General features: G+C 50.8%; 2 protein-coding genes and 1 non-coding gene across 3 annotated transcripts; 2 read left to right on the top strand and 1 right to left on the bottom strand.

Annotated features, from left to right (window-relative positions):
- Nucleotides 1-112: 112 nt before the first annotated feature.
- On the top strand, nt 113-13,024 carry TBL3 (transducin beta like 3). Its single transcript, XM_054080793.1, has 23 exons — nt 113-131; nt 424-1,442; nt 1,593-1,644; nt 1,728-1,820; nt 2,045-2,092; nt 2,368-2,509; nt 3,032-3,116; nt 3,565-3,732; nt 4,058-4,133; nt 4,685-4,781; nt 5,174-5,370; nt 5,699-5,840; nt 6,316-6,374; nt 6,929-7,032; nt 7,188-7,338; nt 7,475-7,705; nt 8,866-8,936; nt 9,554-9,710; nt 10,119-10,177; nt 10,666-10,769; nt 11,396-11,467; nt 11,855-12,013; nt 12,807-13,024. The coding sequence occupies exons 2-23, from the start codon at nt 1,168-1,170 to the stop codon at nt 12,917-12,919; spliced, it is 2,655 nt and encodes an 884-aa protein (XP_053936768.1). The 5' UTR covers nt 113-131; nt 424-1,167; the 3' UTR covers nt 12,920-13,024.
- LOC128853775 (small nucleolar RNA ACA64) lies at nt 221-344 on the top strand. The gene has a single exon (XR_008452529.1). It is a non-coding gene; the product is annotated as a small nucleolar RNA ACA64 (small nucleolar RNA).
- Nucleotides 13,025-13,668: 644 nt separating the features above from the next.
- Nucleotides 13,669-18,166, bottom strand: NOXO1 (NADPH oxidase organizer 1). The gene is made up of 8 exons (XM_009562195.2): nt 17,983-18,166; nt 17,461-17,541; nt 17,255-17,330; nt 16,598-16,778; nt 16,140-16,333; nt 15,760-15,873; nt 15,368-15,485; nt 13,669-15,112 (listed from the first exon to the last, which is right to left on the bottom strand). The coding sequence occupies exons 1-8, from the start codon at nt 18,100-18,102 to the stop codon at nt 14,458-14,460; spliced, it is 1,539 nt and encodes a 512-aa protein (XP_009560490.2). The 5' UTR covers nt 18,103-18,166; the 3' UTR covers nt 13,669-14,457.
- Nucleotides 18,167-18,792: the final 626 nt, after the last annotated feature.

Here is an 18,792-nt window from a genome sequence, read left to right as displayed (position 1 = left end):
GCGGAAGGGCGCTAACCGCTCAGTTATACAGGGTTCGGGGCAAAGGGCTCGGCGGCGGCTCTGCGCATGCGCAGAAAACTTTATATAAAGGCCGCGCTGACGAGTGGGGCTCAGTGTGAGGTGAGGTTAAGGTGTGTAGTGGTGATTGGTGTTTTGTCCTATTCTGGTACGGGAGGTGGGCAGGAGAGGGTGGGGGGATGGGGAGGGGGGGATACCAGGCGCAGGCTGAAAATCACCTGGGGTCTCTGTGGCCCCCGGTGAGGTGACTGTGCCAACAGTATAGGGAACATAAAGCTTATTCCTCACAGACACGGGTGGGGAGTGAAACCCATGTTCCTATAAGCCTTGTGGTCACTTGGGGTCAGGCTATAACTGAGGGGGTCCTGGCTGTGTGTCTAAGCACTCTCTTTTCTCTGGCTGCAGGTGCTGAGCGTGGTGCGAATGGATGGGATGGACAGAGGAGGATGGACCTTGGCCCTACCTTTCTGGTAGCGGCTGCTGGCTGTGCTGCACCATGTGCGTCCTGAACCCTCGGAGCGCTCCTTCCTCTGTGACGAGTAAATTGGGGGAAGTGGCTCCTTTTTGCAGTTCTCTGATTTCTTGTAACAATCGTGGTGGTGTATATGCAGATGGAACACTGGAAGGATTGGCTTATGGATTTTATCAGCAATAAAAGATTAATTACTTAAGTCTTTGCTATTCTTATTGATAGGGAGAATGCTGGCAAATAAACTTTCAAGACTCATTTTGGAGTTCTAGAAAGCAAATGTCCTTTGTTGGGCCTGGGCAATGTGGGGAATTGATTTCATGTGCAGTAAGACGAGCTGGGGACAGAATATATTTCCTGCTTAAGTGTATGTTTGTAAATTACTCTGTTACTATAAATTATTACTTCCTAATTTCTGATTTTAGTGCTATTCTGAGCTTCACGACAGCCAAAACTTGATAATTTGTATTTTCAGAGCCAGCTCTGCCTGACCTTGTGTTTGAGATAGGGAAATGCTATGGAGGTGATTGCAGAAAAAGACACATCTGTTTAGCACAGGTCTTGCTGGACACGAGATGTCATCAGCTCCGAACAACGAACAGAGTCTGGAAAAGCACTTCATAAAAAAAAAAAAGTGCTCTCAATGACATTCTGAAACTTTCAGAAATACAATTACTTCGATGAATTCAAACTCTCCCGATTTTTGTAATAGTAACTACTTCTTGTGTCGTCATCGCCTCCCAATCCCACTTTTCTCTGCACGCGGGGCTGAGAAGCGGCTCCGCTTTGCGAGGCTGCCGCCCCACCCCGCTTGCCCACAACAAACATGGCGGCCGCGGCGCGCGTCACTGGCGTGCGCCGGAAGTAACAATGGAAGCGACGCCGGAAGCGGGCGGCACGCGGCGGGAGCAGGCATGGAGGCGGCGGCTCCCAGCCCCTTGCGCTTCAAGAGCAAGTGAGGGGCGGCGGGGTCGGCTGGGCTGGGGCGGGGGGCGGCAGAACTGGCCGGGTTGGGGCGAGGGGCGGCCCTTCCCAGGGCGCTGCCCGTCGGGAGCCAGCAGGCCGCCCCTGTTCCCGCTTGACCACGCTCCTCTTTCCCTTCCAGCTATGCCGTGTCGAGGAAAATCGAACCGTTCTACAAAGGAGGGCGAGTCCAGGTACGGAGGCAGGCGCGGCAGGGCTGGGAAAGCCCCATCTCCCTGTTGTGCGACGTTCCTGGTCTCTGTTCCCTCTCCTCCAGATAAACCGCGATGGGAAGTATATGTTTTGCCCCTGTGGGACCAAGCTGAACGTTATCGATGTAGAAACAGGAGCCCTGCACAGCCTCCAGCAGGTAAGGAGACCACCGAGGCTGTCTTGGGATGGTTTGTCAGCGGCTGTTGTCTAAGGCTCCCAGGAGCCAGAAGCAGTGGGAGGAGGGAATGGCTCTAAGTGGAGTTTCTGTGGTGTAGGAGCTGCTGGGTGTGTCCTGGCAGAAGCGTGCAGGGAAGGGAACTCTAAGAGCACGCTGCTTCTCAGGGGTTTAACTGTGGGGTTTTTGCCTCTTGTGTTTACAAGGATGAAGAAGAGGACATCACTTCCTTTGTTTTGAGCCCCGACGACGAGGTACGTGCTGGTTTTGTGGCTTTCTGTGCTGCCCTGAAAGACCCAGTGAACACTGAAGGCTGTTCCACCTGGAAGCGCCCTAAAGTTCTAGAGATTCCTGCAGAGTCTTTTCAGGCACTTCTGTCTGTCTGCTTGTGTGGGTTCAAGTCAGACAGAAAAGCTGGGAGATGGAGCTTCAGGAGCATTGTGGCAGCTGGCATTCCTGTTCTTTCTGTGTGGAAATTGAAATATAATGAGCGGTTAACAGTGCTTTCCTTCACTCTGCTTGTGCATAGATCCTCGTGACGGGGAGCCGAGCCCTGCTGCTGAAGCAGTGGAACTGGCGAGAGAACAAGTGCGTCCGGATATGGAAAGCTGTGCACATCGCACCAATTGCTACGATGGCCTTCGACTCCACGTCAACGTTGTTGGCCACAGGTATGGCTCTGTGTCACTGTCACGCGGTGCGGATGGCACTGACTGAGCCCTTCTGCTCCTGAATGGTTCAGCTCAGCTGGGCAGAGCCTGCAGTGGAGATTGCCAGAATCTGGACAAAGTCAGAAGAGGTTGTAGATGAATAGAAGTGGGGTCTTGACAGATGGAAATGGATCCTGTCACCATTCTGTCTAAAATGTGCTTGGTAAAATGCTGATACATAGCGGGGATCCGTGAGACCCTGGTGCTGTTATCCCAGGGGCTCTTGGAGCGGGAGGAGGGCAGGCCTGACCTGTAACTCCAGTGCACACCAGGTTTCTTGTGAGTGAGCAGTCAGGTTTTGCCCAGCTTCCTGAAGTAGCAGGTTGTCTGTGAGCTTTCTTGGTGCACATGGTTGTTATTGCATTCGTTTTTCTTTCTGCTGCCCTTGCCTCCCATGAAGTTTTACAGTTGCTGATGTGTTGGGCTTCCTGCGTCTCCTCTGTCACAGGAGGAGAGACTTTTTATGTGCCTTTCTTTTCCCAGGCGGCTGCGACAGCACCATTAAGATTTGGGATATGGTCAAGCAGTACTGCACACACAACCTGAAAGGATCTTCAGGAGTTGTACAGTAAGGACGAGTCATCTGTGTTGGTCGCTAGTGTTAGCGCGAGGCTTGGACGCTGGGGTTGATGTGAAATGGGTTCAGTTAATGGAAAGGCCCGTTCCAAGCAGATCCTGGCCCCTTCTGTTTCCTGATTCTTGAGGTGCCCTGTGAAGGAGCAGGGCTATGGCCAACTTTAGCCTGGAGAGGAGATTTGATCATGAGACTGTTGGGACCTAAATGGTGTAGCTGTGCTTGCTAACTGATACACGTAGAGAACAGAAAGACTGGCAGCATCAGTTGTGAATATTCCTGGTGGGTGGCAAAGGACTGAAGTCCTTCAAAGCAAATCCTCTTGTAAATTCATGTCCGTTGATCTGTGGAACTCTGTGTAGGATGTATGTCTATTTAACGGTTTGTCTAATATCCGGTAGTTTATTCTTGTCCTGTTCTGAGTGCCTCTCTTTCTGCCTAGTCTTGTTGAGTTCCACCCCGATATCTCCCGCCTGCAACTCTTCTCCTCCTCGATTGACTACAAAATCCGCATCTGGGACCTGAATTCCAGCAAATGTATTGCTGTGCTGGACGGCCACTTCAGCGCCGTCACCTCGCTGGCATTCGCAGATGGAAACACACTTCTTAGGTAAAACCTCACAGAGGCTTCGCCTTTCTCTTCCCATTCTCTCTGCCTCCTGCCAGGGACTGCGCAACTCTGTAGGCCCTGGAAATGTTCTCCTGTGTGGAGGAGGACAGCTACAAGCATTTCAGTCTCTGCCTGACCATACAAGCGAGTAACTGAGGGTGTGGGGACCTGTGTTTCTGGCGATACATGGTGCTGCCCCACAGAGGGCTGTGCTTTCATTCCCATAGGCCTCTTCAGAGTGGTGTCAAACTCCCACAATCCCTGATTTGCACTCAGAGCCCAAATTGAATGGATTTAGCACTGAAACTGCTCTTTTAAATTGCAGTTCTGGCCGTGATAAAATCTGCATGGTGTGGGACCTGAAAACCAGAGAAAGCAAACGAACTGTCCCTGTCTATGAGGTGAAATTGTATTTCTTTGATTCCTGTGAGATCCTTTGTAGTTCCGAGGTCACCGCTTGTATGATGCCTCTCTCTCTTTATGTTCCTGTATATTTTGAAATCAGGTTTCTCTCCCTTATACTTTGCAGAGTTCTTAAAGCTCTGTGCCTAAAGCTGTTTATTTTCTTAGAATCATAGAATAGTTTGGATTGGAAGGGACCTTAAGGATCATCCAGTTCCAACGCCCCTGCCATGGGCAGGGACACCTCCCGCTGGATCAGGCTGCCCAAGGCCCCATCCAGCCTGGCCTTGAACACCTCCAGGGATGGGGCAGCCACAACTTCCTTGGGCAACCTGCTCTGGTGGCTCAGCTCTCTCAGTTTTCCTCCTCTCCTTGCCTCAGTGCTGCAGAAAAGGGCAGGCAGTCACAGAAAAAACTCTGTATCCTCCTGCGTGTCCACAGGATCCACGCAGTCTGGGGCAGTAGAGGTGGGGATGCCTGTGGGCATTGGCTGCTGAGCTGGGGCTCAGGTCCCTGGTGCTCAGCTGGTGTTCGGCCGTCTCTCCTGCAGAGCGTGGAAGCTGCTGTCTTGTTACCTGAAAAGGGAGATTTCTCTCAGCTGGGTGTGAAGAAACGAGGACTGCACTTTGTCACAGCTGGCAGCAAAGGTGAGTGTCCTGGCGTGTTGCTGCCGGGTCTGGAAGCCAAGGAAGGACTGGGTATATGACACTGTGTGCCGTTATTCCTGGGATGTGCATTCGTTGCGTGGGAGAAGCTTTGGGCTGGAGAGCAGCGCCTTCCCCTGTCTTGCTCTGGGTAAGCAGGGGTGATCAGGCGCTGTGAAGTTGTAGCTATGGGTGTTTTTAAGCTGCTTGATTTGGACTGAAGAAAGAAAACTTTGTGGCCCTTGGTGTCACTGCAGTTGGATTTCTTCACAGTCCTGCCCTAAAGCTGTGTTGCTTTTGCTGTGGACAAGGACAAGGTGTGATTTATATTCTTTGGGTAGTCACTGTCTAAAATAATAGCTCTGATGGGTGATTTCTATCATCTCTTTTGTTAGGCGTCCTGAAAGTCTGGGAGGTCGCCACGGCTGCCTGTGTGTACACCCAGCCCGTGCCCTTTGAGTTGAAGGAGGAGGCCAGTGAGCGCAGCCTCACCCAGTGCATGCTTGTGCCCGCGAGAAACGAGATTGTCACAGTCTCTGTGGAACACAACATCATTTTGTATGACGCTCAAACTCTTCAGCTTAGGAAGCAGGTAACAACCCTCAGCTTCCCCCCTACCTTTATCTGTACTCCAAGATCAGCTCTGCTTTGAGAGAAAGCATTGTCCAGGGGTGCCCTCCTTCCTGCCTGCTCTTGAACTCCTTGGGTTGTTTGGCGGAGTATTGCACAGACACAAACATAGGAAATGGAAAGCAGAACAGGCCTAGCCAGAAATCCCTTCCGGGCTCCAGTTTATCTCTAATACAATATTGTAAGTGACAGGTATCAGTAGCACAGCCTCACTGAGCGTGGTGCCATTCGGTACTTTCCTAACCAACTGGCTTCTCCCTCTGAAACTGTTTGGGTTCTGTCATCCTCAGCTCGCAGGTTACAATGATGAAGTTTTAGATGTGAAGTTCCTTGGGCCTGATGATTCTCACATCGTTGTGGCTACCAACAGCCCTCAGCTGAAGGTATTTGAACTGGCCACCTCGCACTGCCAGATCCTCTACGGCCACACAGGTGGGTGGGGTCAGCTCTGATGTAGGTGGGAGGGAGATGTGCCGGTGTTGCTTTATCCGGCTTCTTTCACAACTCTTACATGGAGATGTGAGTCCTTGAATTCTCTGTGGAACAGAATTGTGTGTATTATAGATATATTGCATTGTCCTCATTTAGCAAACGCTAGTTTTCTCTTTCCACGTCAGTTCAGTCCCTTTCAGTAGCAGTGAGATCGGTTTAAATTGGAGCTAGAGCTGTGGGGGTGCGAGTTTGAGCTCTGAGTGCTGTTTTGGGACTGCAGGTGACAGACTCGTGCTGATGCCCTAAGCAGCCAGTTGCTCCATAGTGAGCATGGATATGTTGTGTCCTCAGTGTCCCAGACCTGTCCCAAACCTGTCCGCCAGGCAGTAAGCAGTGGACTCATTAATTTACACATTTCTGTTGTTGATTTTTCAGTATTACTTTGTATCCATCTGTTTTTTTGTCTTCTGTTTAGAAACAATTCTGGCTTTGGATGTCTTCAGAAAAGGCCTGATGTTCGTCAGCTGCGCTAAGGTGCGTTAGTTTTCTTCTTTTAACAAAACTCTTCATTTAATGAAACTCCTCATTTCTAGCAATCTTTACAGGCAGAGCTGTCATCTTCCTTTTAGGGGGTCCAGAAAGGAGCTTTGTTCAGATGAAATTGCTATCTGCCACATCCCCCAAATATCCACTGTCCCTTTGTAACTTTGTCCTTGGGGAAATTCAATTAATTTTTATTTTATTAGCCTGAAAGGAGATGTCTCATTCTCCAAGCATCTTGCTCTGGTGTTAGAGTTCAGAGATGTTGCCAGTGTGAGACCGATAGGAAGCTGTGTGCTCCCTATCAAAGAGGTGTTGGAAGAAAAGGTGCCGACTACCCTGATGCACCCAGAAATAAACCTCCTGGCTGGAATCCCAGGCTGCAGCGCACCATGTTTGTCTGTGTCTGCCCTCACCCACACTGACAAAGGCAGGCAAAGATTTAGGCTTGAAAATAAATGAATAATCAGGCTCACATATGTAGGAATGCACGGGGAGCTGATCTCTTGTTGAAAACCCACAGCAGTTTGTGTCCTCTCCCATCACAGGACAAAACCCTGCGAGTCTGGCGGATGCACAAAGACGGGAAGGTGACCTGTGTTGCCCAAGGACTGGGTCACGTGCATGGGGTGGGCGCTGTCTCTTGCTCAAGGTAATAAAAACTGGACAAGGTTTTACCTTGCAAGCATGAGTCCTGGCTGCTTTGCTGCCCCTTGGGGTGTTTGGGTGGATGCCTGCCTCTGAGCCATGTCAGTTGGTCTCAGTTTGTCCCAGCTTCTTTACAATTGAGATTTTATTTCCTTGCAGACTGAAAGAAAGCTTCATAGTAACCAGCAGCCAGGACTGCACAATCAAGATCTGGAATATCCCAGAATCCCTTACTTCCAAAGCAAAAGCAGCTCTGATCTCCAGTCCAGAAATCCTTCACGCAAGCGTGACTGAGAGGGGTCATGACAAGGTAAAGTTCTGCCTGATGTAAGAACATGCTTTTAGCACTTAAATCTCTCTCTCGTGTGTTGTGTCCTACATTTGTTACCTGTCTGATGGCAAAAACAGAGACCGAAACTGCTTCTGTACTTGTTTGTGGGCTGTAGGACATCAACAGTGTGACAGTTTCTCCGAACGACAAGCTGATTGCCACAGGCTCGCAGGATCGGCTGGCCAAGCTCTGGTCCTCTTCCGATTGCTCTTTGCTGGGTGTCTTCACTGGACATAAGCGTGGAATCTGGTGTGTGCAATTCTCGCCGGTGGATCAGGTCTTGGCCACCTCTTCAGCAGATGGGACTCTGAAGCTTTGGGGTCTGCGGGACTTCAGCTGCCTGAAGGTGAGGAGAACCCTCACTGCCCCATGCTCCAGGCACCCCTTGCGCGCTGCAGGGATTGATTGAGGCTGTTCTAAAATGCATGTGCTGGTTAGTGCAGCTGAAACATAGCAATGTGGCCATGCTGAAGGAAGGGTTATCCCTGTCTAGCCTTGTTCTCCAGGATCTTGAATGCTTGACTCACAGAACAGTTTAGCCTACAGAAGACCTTTAAGGTCATTGAGTCCAACCCTTAACCTAGTACTGCCAACTCCACCACTAAACGCTGCCTCTAAACACACAATCCACACGTCTTTTAAATCCTTCCAGGTGTGGAGACTCCACCACTGCCCTGAGCAGCTTCTTCCTATGCTTGACAACCCTTTTGGTGAAGAAATTTTTCCTAATATCCAACCTAAATCTCCACTGCTGCAACTTGAAGCCATTTTGTCTCATTGAGCTTTAAATTTCATGCACTCTCTTGTCTTTCCAGCCCAGTAGTGTTTCACTGAGCCCACGAGGAGGCAGTTGCTGACTCTGGGCCGCATCCTGCCTGGCAGTGTTGCCTCACTGGGTGGGTGCTGGGTGTCTCCTGTGGTGTCCAAGGAATCAGGTCTTTGAGGAGACAGCGTGTGCGTTGGCTTAGACCAATTGACCTTGGCCAACAAGGTTAAGTTTAATTTTATTAAGAAATTATACAGGACAAGCCATTCCCAGTGCCGCCCAGTACCTGAAGGGGGCCTGCAAGAAAGCTGAGGAGGGACTTTTTACAAGGGCCTGTAGTGATAGGACAAGGGAGAACGGCTTTAAACTGGAAGTGGGAACATTTAGATTAGACATTAGGAAGAAATTCTTCACAATGAAGTTGGGGAGGCCCTGGCCCAGGCTGCCCAGGGCAGAGGTGGCTGCTCCATCCCTGGAGGTGTTCAAGGCCAGATTGGAGCCCCTGATCCAGGGGAGGTGGCCCTGCCCATGGCAGTGGATGGAACTGGATGGGCTTTGAGGTCCCTTCTGACCCAAACCATTCCATGATTCACTTTCATCCTAAACTAGGAGAAAGTCCCAAGGATAGAGGCCGCTTTTTGGGACTTGCCTATTTGGTCTTTGGAAGTGTTACCTCCTTGAAAGAGGACTCTGAAGAGTCGACAGCTGTAATGCTTTTTAGCTTCTTTTCTGTTTTCCAGACTTTTGAAGGTCACGATGCCTCTGTACTGAAGATCATTTTTGTAAGCCGAGGAGCACAGCTGCTCAGCAGGTACGCACCTGTGCCCGGAGTCCAAGGGAGAGGCCAAAGCTAACGAGAAGCAAAATTTCTTGGCTGATACAAACAGCAAGAGGGAAGAATTGTGCAATGTAAAGACTGACAGGAAGATGCTGTGTTCATGCCAAGCTTTCTGCAGAGGCTCACTTGCGTTCCTCCTCTTCAGTCACACTGTGGGTTCCAGTTAGCTGTTGGTGACGTATGCTGAGGTCAGGCAGAGCCAGGGGTGCCGCTTGCCCTGCTGCCTCTGGGAGAGGGTGAAGCAGCCAGAGCTGAGCAGTTACCAATCTCTGCCACGGGTGGGTTCTCCGGCTGCTGGTAGGGGACGATCCTGAGCTGCCCTTTCTTACAGAAAGGCTGGAATGTGATGGGCTGGAGGCACCACCAGAGCGTTGAGGAAATGTTAGTAATAGGGTTTCCTAAGAAGGAGTGCTGGCCGTACTGGGAACTGCTGGCTTGGGATTCTGAAGCTTTCTGGATGGTTGTGTTTAATTCTGCTCCTGTTTGAAGGGCAGTGGAATGGGACAAGTTTATCTGATATCTGAGGTGGGGCAGAGCAAGAATAGACCTATCCAGTGATTGTTTTTTCATGTTTCTGTCTCTTCCAAAAGTGGTTCTGATGGCCTATTAAAACTCTGGACGATTAAGACAAATGAGTGTGTGAAAACACTGGATGGTCACGAAGATAAGATCTGGGGTCTTCACTCTAACAAGCAAGATGACATGGTTGTGTCTGCGTCCAGCGACTCCTGCATTACGCTGTGGAAGGTGCTGTATGGGGTCTTGCCTGGGTTTGTGTTTGAGGTAGGAATGAGAATGCAGTTGGAGAGCTTCGGATCCCAATGGCTTGATCCTTGCTGTTCCAACAGGACACATTCTCTCTGCATTTTTGCCCTCTGGAATTGGGTCTGTAAGGTGTATCCTAGGGCTCAGGGGTGTTTGGCCATGCTGCTTTTCTGCTGTAAAGGGAACACCAGATGGGCCTTGGCAGCCCAGCCAGGCCGGGGCTCTGGGGGTGATTGAGAAGAAGGGAGGGATTGTTGGTTGTAACACCTGAATTTCTTGACCTGGAGATTGTGCTTCAGAAACTAGTCTGCTAATCACTTGATGGCTAAACATAAATTAATCTGTATTAAAGCAAGATTTAACAAAGTTATGTTCTGGTTTTTTTAATAGGATGTTACTGAAATTGAAGAGATGGAGGCACAAGCTAAACAGGAAGAGCAGATCATGAAGTGAGTTGATCCGATGCAATAATGAGCTGTGAAAGGCATCCTGTCCAGAGAAACTGTCCACACCTCCAGCCGTCCAGCTCCATTTAATCCAATGTTACATCACTTAGCTATTCTTTGGCTGTCAGGCACACTAGTCTCCTTTATAGTTTCTCTTCAGTTCCTCCTTTATAGTTTCTCTTCAGTTCCTGCAAAGCCTTTCAGCTTGACAATTGATTGGTTTCGTGTTCATGTACTGTTAAGATAAGCAAACCACAGAAACCTGCTTTCACTTTCTCCTGCTTCAGCCAGTGCTGAAGACTTCAGGGAGCCCTTGAACGTGCCAGGGTAATTAATCTGCACTTGAGGGCACCAAGGCGGTCATTGGCACACGGTGTTCTCTGATTTAAACCTCTGCGCACTGCTATTGCCAAATGTGTTGCTTTCTCTACAGCATTTTGTTCACCAAGCAAGCGTTTGTCTCACTCTCTTCACCCTGACTTGTTTTCCAGAGAGCAAGAGCTTTCTAACCTACTTCACGAGAAAAGATACCTCAAAGCTTTAGGGCTGGCAATCTCCCTGGATCGTCCGCACACGGTGTTGATGGTGGTCAAAGGTGAGTCCACATTGTGCTCTGAAGGCATTTTTCTGCCCTCTCTGATTTCCAAAGCATCTCTCCCAAGTATACAGACACTGCAAAGTCCAGTGACTCAAGAGCTTCACTTTTCCCTTTCTCTTGTGGCTCCCATTTTCCTAAGTAAATTGTAGAATCACAGAATGGTTTGGGTTGGAAGGGACCTTAAAGCCCATCCAGTCCCACCCCTGCCATGGGCAGGGACACCTCTGACGGGATCAGGTTCCTCCAAGCCCCATCCAACCTGGCCCTGAACACCTCCAGGGATGGGGCAGCCACCACTGCTCTGGGCAACCTGGGCCAGGGCCTCCCCACCGTCATAGGAAAGCATTTCTTTCTGAGATGTCGTCTCAATCTCCCCTCTTTCAGCTGAAAACCCTTCTCCTCATCCTATCCCTGCACTCCTTGATCAAATTTTCCTCCCCAGCTTTCCTGGAGCCGCTTTCCATACTTGAAGCTGCTCTAAGGTCTTCCCAGAGCCTTCTCTTCTCCAAGCTGAACAACCCCAACTCTCTCAGCCTGTGAAACTGCCTTGATAACAAATGCTTTCCCTGCTCTGAGCCCATGTGTGGGCTCCTGCAGGAACTCTTCAATTCTCTTTTCTGTAGCCATCCTCAAGGAAACTGATGGGAGGAGGCACTTGGAAGAGAACATTGTTCGGCTCCGGAAGGATCAGAAAGGTTTGTTGCAATGTGGTTTAAGCATTAAAACTATTCAGGTTAGGGGCTTGTTTTCTCAACTGCAGTTAAAAGGAGAAGCTTCTTCCTAGTCTCAGAGTTTACCACTGAGCTTCTACCACTCTCGAGCAGCACTCCTGCCCCAGACCAGCTTCTCAGTTGTGATACTGCTTGTGGTGTCCAACACCGACTGCTCTGAGCTGTCCTAAGGGGCTTTGCCACCTCCTCTGGCCCTGTGACAGCTTCAGAAACAGCTCAGTCTGTGGTTGTTTGGCCCTTCCGGGCTCATCAGCCGCAGTGTGTGGGAGCTGATCCTCTTTTTGAGTAGAAAAAAATGTTCTCTACCCTGGCATGGTGTGGCCAGCACGTACAGATTCCCTTCCTCCCTAGAGGCTGTGTTAACGTTCTTGGTGACATGGAACACAAACTCTCGGAACTGCCACGAGGCCCAGGCTATCGTTGAGATCCTCCTGAAGCATGAAGCACCAGACAACCTTCTGCAGTACGCAGGCATTAAATCCGCTGTGGAGTCCCTGCTGCCCTACACCGGTGAGTCACGCCAGGGCCGGGCTGTCAGCCTTGTCAATGCTTCGTTTGCCTTGCTTTAAAGAGAGGAGAGATTTTTGTGCCCCATTCCAGTGAGCTTTTCTGCTGTGATGCTGACTGCTGGACCTGGGCATGGTGGTCAACAGCAGCTGAACACGAGCCAGCAGTGGCTCAAGTGGCCAAAAAGGCCAACAGCTGCTGGCTTGGATCAGCCAGGGTGTGGCCAGCAGGAGCAGGGCAGGGATCGTCCCCCTGGACTTGGCACTGCGTAGGCTGCAGCTTGAATACTTGGCTCAGTTTTGGGCCCCTCACTTCAAGAAGGACCTTGAGTGGCTGGAGAACATCTGGAGAAGGAAATGGAGCTGGGGAAGGGTCTGGAGAACAAGTGTTATGAGAAGTGGCTGAGGGCCCTGGGGCTGTTTAGCTCTGAGAAGAGGAGGCTGAGGAGAGACCTCATCGCTCTCTGCAGCTCCCAGAAAGGAGGTAGTGAGGTGGGTGTTGGTCTCTTCTCCTAAGTAACGAGCAATAGAATGAGAGGAAGTAGCCCCAAGCTGCGTCAGGGGAGGTTTAGATTAGATGTTAGGAGAAATTGCTTCAGTGACAGAGTGGTGAAGCCCTGGAAGAGGCTGCCCAGGGCAGTGCGGGAGTCTCCGTCCCTGGAGGGGTTCAAAAACCATGTAGACGTGGCGCTTGGGGGAATGTTTTAGTGGCCACGATGGGATTGGGCTCACGGTTGGACTGGATGAGCTGAGAGCTTTTTTCCAATCTTCGTGATCCCATGATTCTGTCCTTGCAGAGCGCCATTTCCAGAGGCTGAGCCGGTTGCTGCAGGCCTCCATGTTCATTGATTTCATGTGGCAGAACATGAGACTGGCTGATGCAGCCCCACAGGAAGAGCTGACGTCGTAACCTCCTCGCACCAGTTGCTCCTTCCAGAGGGCAGAGGCTGACCTTTCCCACCAGCTACGCAACTGGACCGTCCCTGTATTTTATAATAAAGTTTTAAGTTTGGATTTCTAAAACCAGGCCAGCACTCAGTCTCCTTGGGGCTTCATGAAAGGAACAGGTCATCCCTGTGGCCGAGCTCTGGTTTCCTTTTCACACCCTGGATTTTCAGGCCTAGACGTTCCAACGCCATCCCTGCAGGGGTTTGGAGAATGTCAAGTTGTGGCACTTGGGGACATTGTTTGGTCGGCATGGTAGGGTTGGGCTGGCGATTGGACTGGATGAGTTTAGAGGTCTTTTCCAACCTCAATGATTCCATGATTCTACTTAGTTTAAAGAAGAGGCAAAACCTGGCTCTGAACAGGCATTTGGTCTTTACTGGGGATTTAAAGACATTACAGAGTCAGGAGGAGCTACTGGCAGTGCCGTGTCCCCTCCCAGACCCCATCAGTGCTGTCACTGAGTTTTTTCTTTGCTCAGACAACACCCAGCTTGGCCAGGGCAGGTCTCTCACCTGCACCCGCCTCGAACCTTGGTGCCCAGCAGGAAGATAAGTGAAGTTTTAAGTATAGAAACCAAGCAGTCTTTGTAGGTGTTTACATGTCTTTTATTTTAGAGACACAAATGTATAAAATCTAGAACAACAAAAACACCTCAAGTTGTTTAAATTGCTTATTCTAAAAAAAAAAAAACAAACAACAGATAAATGGGAAAATAACTAACATCAAAGGGAAGAATCTCTGTAAAAGGCTAAAGTTTTCCTGTAACTATACTTCTAACTCAATTCTAGCAATTAAGTTTCAGTAACTGTCACCCCTCACTGGAAAGGGAATGTTCTGTTCACACACACACGAGCTTGGGGCCTTGACCCTGCTGGGAATTGAGCTGCACTGCAACCATTCCTGTGTCTGCGCCCGCGCAGGCATCAATCACTGCAGGAGCAGCTGGAGATGAGCAGCCTCACCACCAGGTCTGTTTGTTCCCACAGCCTGCAGCACTCCCAGCCAATGCACATGTTGGAGGGCCGGTTCTCCACTTAAAAACCTTGAGAAAAAAACCCAAAGCACCCCCAACAAACACCGAAAGTCAGAGTTTAAAAAACATATATAAAAGAGGTGTTCAGATAAATGCTGTTCACCTGGCAGCACCAACACAGGATGGATTTTGTGTCTGACTCGCTGGATCTGTCTGAGTTTCCCACTCTGCCAGTGCGCCCCGGAATAACGCTGGAATTCTCTCATGCTGCCCTGCAGGATGGATCCCTGCCTGAGGGAGAATTAACTGAATCCAAGTGACCTCTAATGTAGGAGCTGCCGTGACTCACGCAGCAGCGTTACCCAGCGAGGCAGTGTCTGGGTTCTGTCTGGATCGAGCCGTGTCCTTGGAAAGCGACGGTCCCAAGCCCCAACGCTGCCCGTGGCTCCCGCAGGACGTGGGCGAGGAGGTGCCTGACTCTTGGCCGAGGTGCCAGCGCAGGGCTGGGTCTGAGCCCCGCTGGGGCGTTAGTGCACGCTTGGGAGAGGGAGCAGAGCCTGCAGGGCCGGCCGGGGCACCGACTGCTGCACGGCTCGCTTCGTGATGGTGCTGCACTTCTGGAGGATCTCATGGGCTGAGGGCCGCACAGGCACCTTGGGGACACAAGCAGCTGAGTCTGGATCAGTGAAGGAGGAGCTCAGGTCAGCTGTGGATGACTCCACAAAGCCAGAGTCGTTCCTGTCCTTCTGGGTGAGGCGAGGAGACTTGGTGCTGTGTGTGGCCAAGGTGGGTGCCAGGGGAGAGCTCTTGGCCTGCTCCACCTCAGGCAGAGATCTCGACAAGTCAGGCTTCCAGCTCAGCCGGCCGTCCTGCTCGCTGCCGCTGCCAGAGCTGAGGGACAAGCTGTCTGAGTCCAGGTCTGAGGTGGAGCTGACCCTGGGCAGAGACCTTGATCTGCTTCTCGAAGAGTTTGTGTCCTTTTCCACCTGGTCCAGGGAAGAGCAGGGCTGCACCTCACACTGTCCCGTAGCCTCATCCCGGGGCTGGGAAGCCACCAGCGAGGAGCAGAGGTTGGGGGTGGAGATGTTGAGTCCGCAGCTCATGATGGTCTGGAGCTTGTGGTGAGGGTTCTTGTAGGGCTGGAGGCAAATGGAGGGTATGTAGCCGGTGCAGCCATTGTATCTGAGGGGAGAAGATGAAAACCAATCCTGAGAAGATCTGTTCTCCTGCCTCAGACCACGAGGAGGGAGCAGAGCACCCGCAGAAGCAGGTGGGGACTCAGCCCAGTGCTGTAAACTCGGCATGTGGAGAGGGAAGCCATCCCAGCTAAGGGCAGTCAACACAGTGGGAGCTCTTCTGCTTGAAGAGGAGCAAGAGGCACCTGCAGCAGGCAGCCAGCTCCCTTGGGGAACGAGAGCTTCAGAAAAGCCTCCTTACCGGACAAACCACCAGCCATTGTCGGATTTCCTGACCACCTCCACGATGACACCGTTGTTCAGCGAGAGCTCGTCTGCCTTCTGAGCTTCGTAGGTCCGCACAACAAAGTACAGGCTGCCTGCAGGGACAAGAGAGGGGCAATTGAGAAGATGCCTCCATCCCTGTGAGGGACCAGCTCCGTAGCCCTGGGGAGCAAGAGCTGCAGGGCGAGTGTCCCTGTGAGCCACTGATCTGCTTGGAGACCCACAGGTGGTGGCTGAGCTGCTCAGCAGAGTCAGAGCTCCAAAAGTGCAGGCAGGGCCCATGAGTGATGGTTAAAGTGGTGGGGGTTGTGCAGAACCCATTTTTTGAAGGAGGAATGTGGTGTCCCGGGGAGCCAGAAGCAAACTTACCCTCCTCCTTTGAGCTCAAGGCCTTCTGGATGTCCTTGTGGATGTCAATCTCTTCCAGGTATGAGGCTGGGAACCAGGCTATCTGCTTGTCTGAGTTTTCCACCAGCCACCACCCTGCAGCAAACAGCAAACAAGGGGGTTTGATGGGTGACAGGATCCCTGGGGAGGGGCTGCTCTGCCCCAAGTGACAGGACAGGTGTTCTCAGAGCAGGTCGGTGGTGGCCGCTGCCATGCTGATGCTTTGTTCTTGCCCCCTGCATAAATCCAGATAAGCACTCCTTGCGTACAAACCCCCGTGATGCTCCCAACTCGGCATTTGCTGAGCTGTGAATCCCATCTCCCCCATCTGTCCTTGAAATTAAGCATCCCTTCCCACGTACCCGTCATGTCCTTGATTAACACCTCCACAATTTCCTTCTTGGCGACTTGGAAGGTCTTGTTCTTCGTGTCTTTGGTTTCAAAGGTTTCTATGCATCGGTAGCTCTGGGATGTCTGGGGGTGCGTAATAGAGGGGAGCTGCTGCCCTCCCTGCTTTTTCTTCTCCCCTCCAATCTCTGATGGCATGATCACAACACTGAAAAGTAAAGTTGAGTGTCTGTTTACTGAAAACTCCCTTGGAAAGCTGAGTTTAGCATTAATTTTGGTAAAATCATCTGTGCAGCAGGCTAAGAAAAGCTCGGGCATCAGAAATAAGATAAACACACAGTAAAGCACTCAGTGGAACTTCCCTGCTCTGCTGTTCCAATGCAAAAGTGTTCTTTCTCTTCTACCCCTGTTCCATAACATTTCTGTTTCATGATGTCGCATACAAAAAAACCTCACAAAAGTGGTTTCCTACCTGTCTTCAGGAAAGCAAGGGTCTAGGTCTTGGGTCTGCGCCTTGAAAAACTGAATCACATCTTCACCCTTGGAGATTTTAGCGTCGGTTTTCAGCAGTTGCTGGGAGTAAATTTCCAGCAGTTTCAGTACCTCCAGGCACCTGCTCAGCTTCCCGCTCCTCCTCTGCTTTGCATTTGCATCTTAGAAATAACAAGAGCAAGGTTGGTGTGAGACCCCAAGGGCTCTGGGTGCCCTGAGAGTGGCATCTTGTGCTTGAAAGCAGGAGTGTCCACCCCTCTGCCGTTCCCACCCAAGCCCAGGCCATCAGGAGACGAGACAGAACCCCCTTCTGCCTCTCTGTCATTTTTAATTGGGCCTGACACAGGTTCTCACTATCTAAAAAATATCTTTTTTTTACATGTAAACTTTGCAAGGAGCTCTGGGTCAGTATTTAAAGCGTAGTATTAATCTACCAATTATCTATTTAAAAAAACCCATCCTGGGTTATTTTAAGTCAGTAACAGACTCAAGCGCATTGATGTGACCCCACAGTGCTGCAGGCAGGAGTGAGCTGTTCTGTTTCAGAGGAAGGTCAGACTCAAAGTCTCTGTCATCAGTTCCTATCCCCAACAGCTCCAGCGTGTTCATTGCTCCATCACAGATTCATTCTCCTTACCTTTAAATCTGGGTATTGTCCGGCTGGATCTGCTGAGGGAGCCGCTCTCGATGGGGAATTTCTTCTTCAGCTCTTTCTAAAAGCAAGAAGGAGAGATCGGTGATGGTTCAGGAGAGTATGGTCATGCTTCACCATCCCAACATGTGGCCGGGCTCCTTCCCCCTCCCCAGGAAAGGAATCTTATTTTCAGGGCAACATCCTCTTACGTGTAGTCTCTTAAAGTCTTCAAATGTCCGGTAGATGAGGATGTTGTTCTGATCTGACCAAGACACAAACATCATGTAGTTCTGGAAAAACAAAAGGGAAAAGGAATGCATTTTCCAGTCGTGGGGTTCAGTATCAGATGCTTTCAAGCAATCAGCCTTTTCCAGGAGCTGCGGGCTCATTCTGGTTTTGGGCTGCCACAGTAAAAAGTGGAATCAAACATTAGACCCACAAAAATATTTAATTTTAGGGCCCCAGCTGGCTGATCGTTGTTCAAACAGAAGCAATTGATGACACGGTGAACAGCAAGGCAGCAGAACCCAGGATAACTATTTTCTTGTAATATTAAAACCATTCAAAGATGAGTCCAAGACCCCTTGTCTGAGATCACAAGGCTCTAATCCCAACACTGTGGGGAAATGAGGAAGTGTAGCCCTGTGAGTGTAACTCAAACTCCTCTCTCGTTTCTCGATTTCTAGTTATTTAAGGAGAAAAAAGATCCAACAATTAAAGCATTGAAGTACCTTCTGCTTTCTGCATTGCATCAAGCCTACAGCCTTCACGTCCACCGGGTACCTGGTGCAGCTCATGGTCCCCACGCCTGTCCTCCTCCGTGGCCGGAGCAGAGATGCAGCTCCGGGCATGACTCCCGGGGTTAAATACACCAGGGCAGGAGGCAGAGCTCAGGCAGCCACGCTTCCTCCTCCGCCCAGTAACGCTGGCAGAAATTCCATAATTTGGCAAACTACCGCGTGCCTTTTACCTGCCCTCCTGCGTCTGACATGCAAATGCTCCGGGGTGCGGGTCAGGGGCTGGGGAGAAGCACCTTATCTTATCACGTCCGCACAAGGCGAGCCTGGCCCTGCGGCCGGTCCGTTTATCACCCCTGGGTGTCAGGAGGTCACGGGGGCAGTGATTCCTGCTGTGAACTGAACCGGTTCCCAGGGATGGAGGCTCTGTGATTATGGCTGTATTGTGTGGGTGCATCTGGCTGCGCTCACCCCAGTCCCAAAAACCAATCATAGAATCATAGAATGGTTTGGGCTGGAAGGGACCTCAAAGCCCATCCAGTTCTACCCCCTGCCATGGGCAGGGACACCTTCCACTGGATCAGGGGCTCCAAGCCCCATCCAGCCTTGAACACCTCAGGGATGGAGCAGCCACAGCTTCTCTGGGCAACCCGTTCCAGTGCTTCCCCACTCTTATCGTGAAGAATTTCTTCCTAATATCTAATTTCAATCTTCTCCCTTCCAATTTAAAGCCATTCCCCCTCATCCCACATGGCCTTTAAGGCACAAACCAGGCACAACTTGGTGCGTGCTGGCTGTTACATA

Source organism: Cuculus canorus, chromosome 15 (genome assembly GCF_017976375.1).
Source record: "Cuculus canorus isolate bCucCan1 chromosome 15, bCucCan1.pri, whole genome shotgun sequence".
NCBI classification, from domain to species: domain Eukaryota; kingdom Metazoa; phylum Chordata; class Aves; order Cuculiformes; family Cuculidae; genus Cuculus; species Cuculus canorus.
This window is presented reverse-complemented; position numbering and strand designations above follow the sequence as displayed.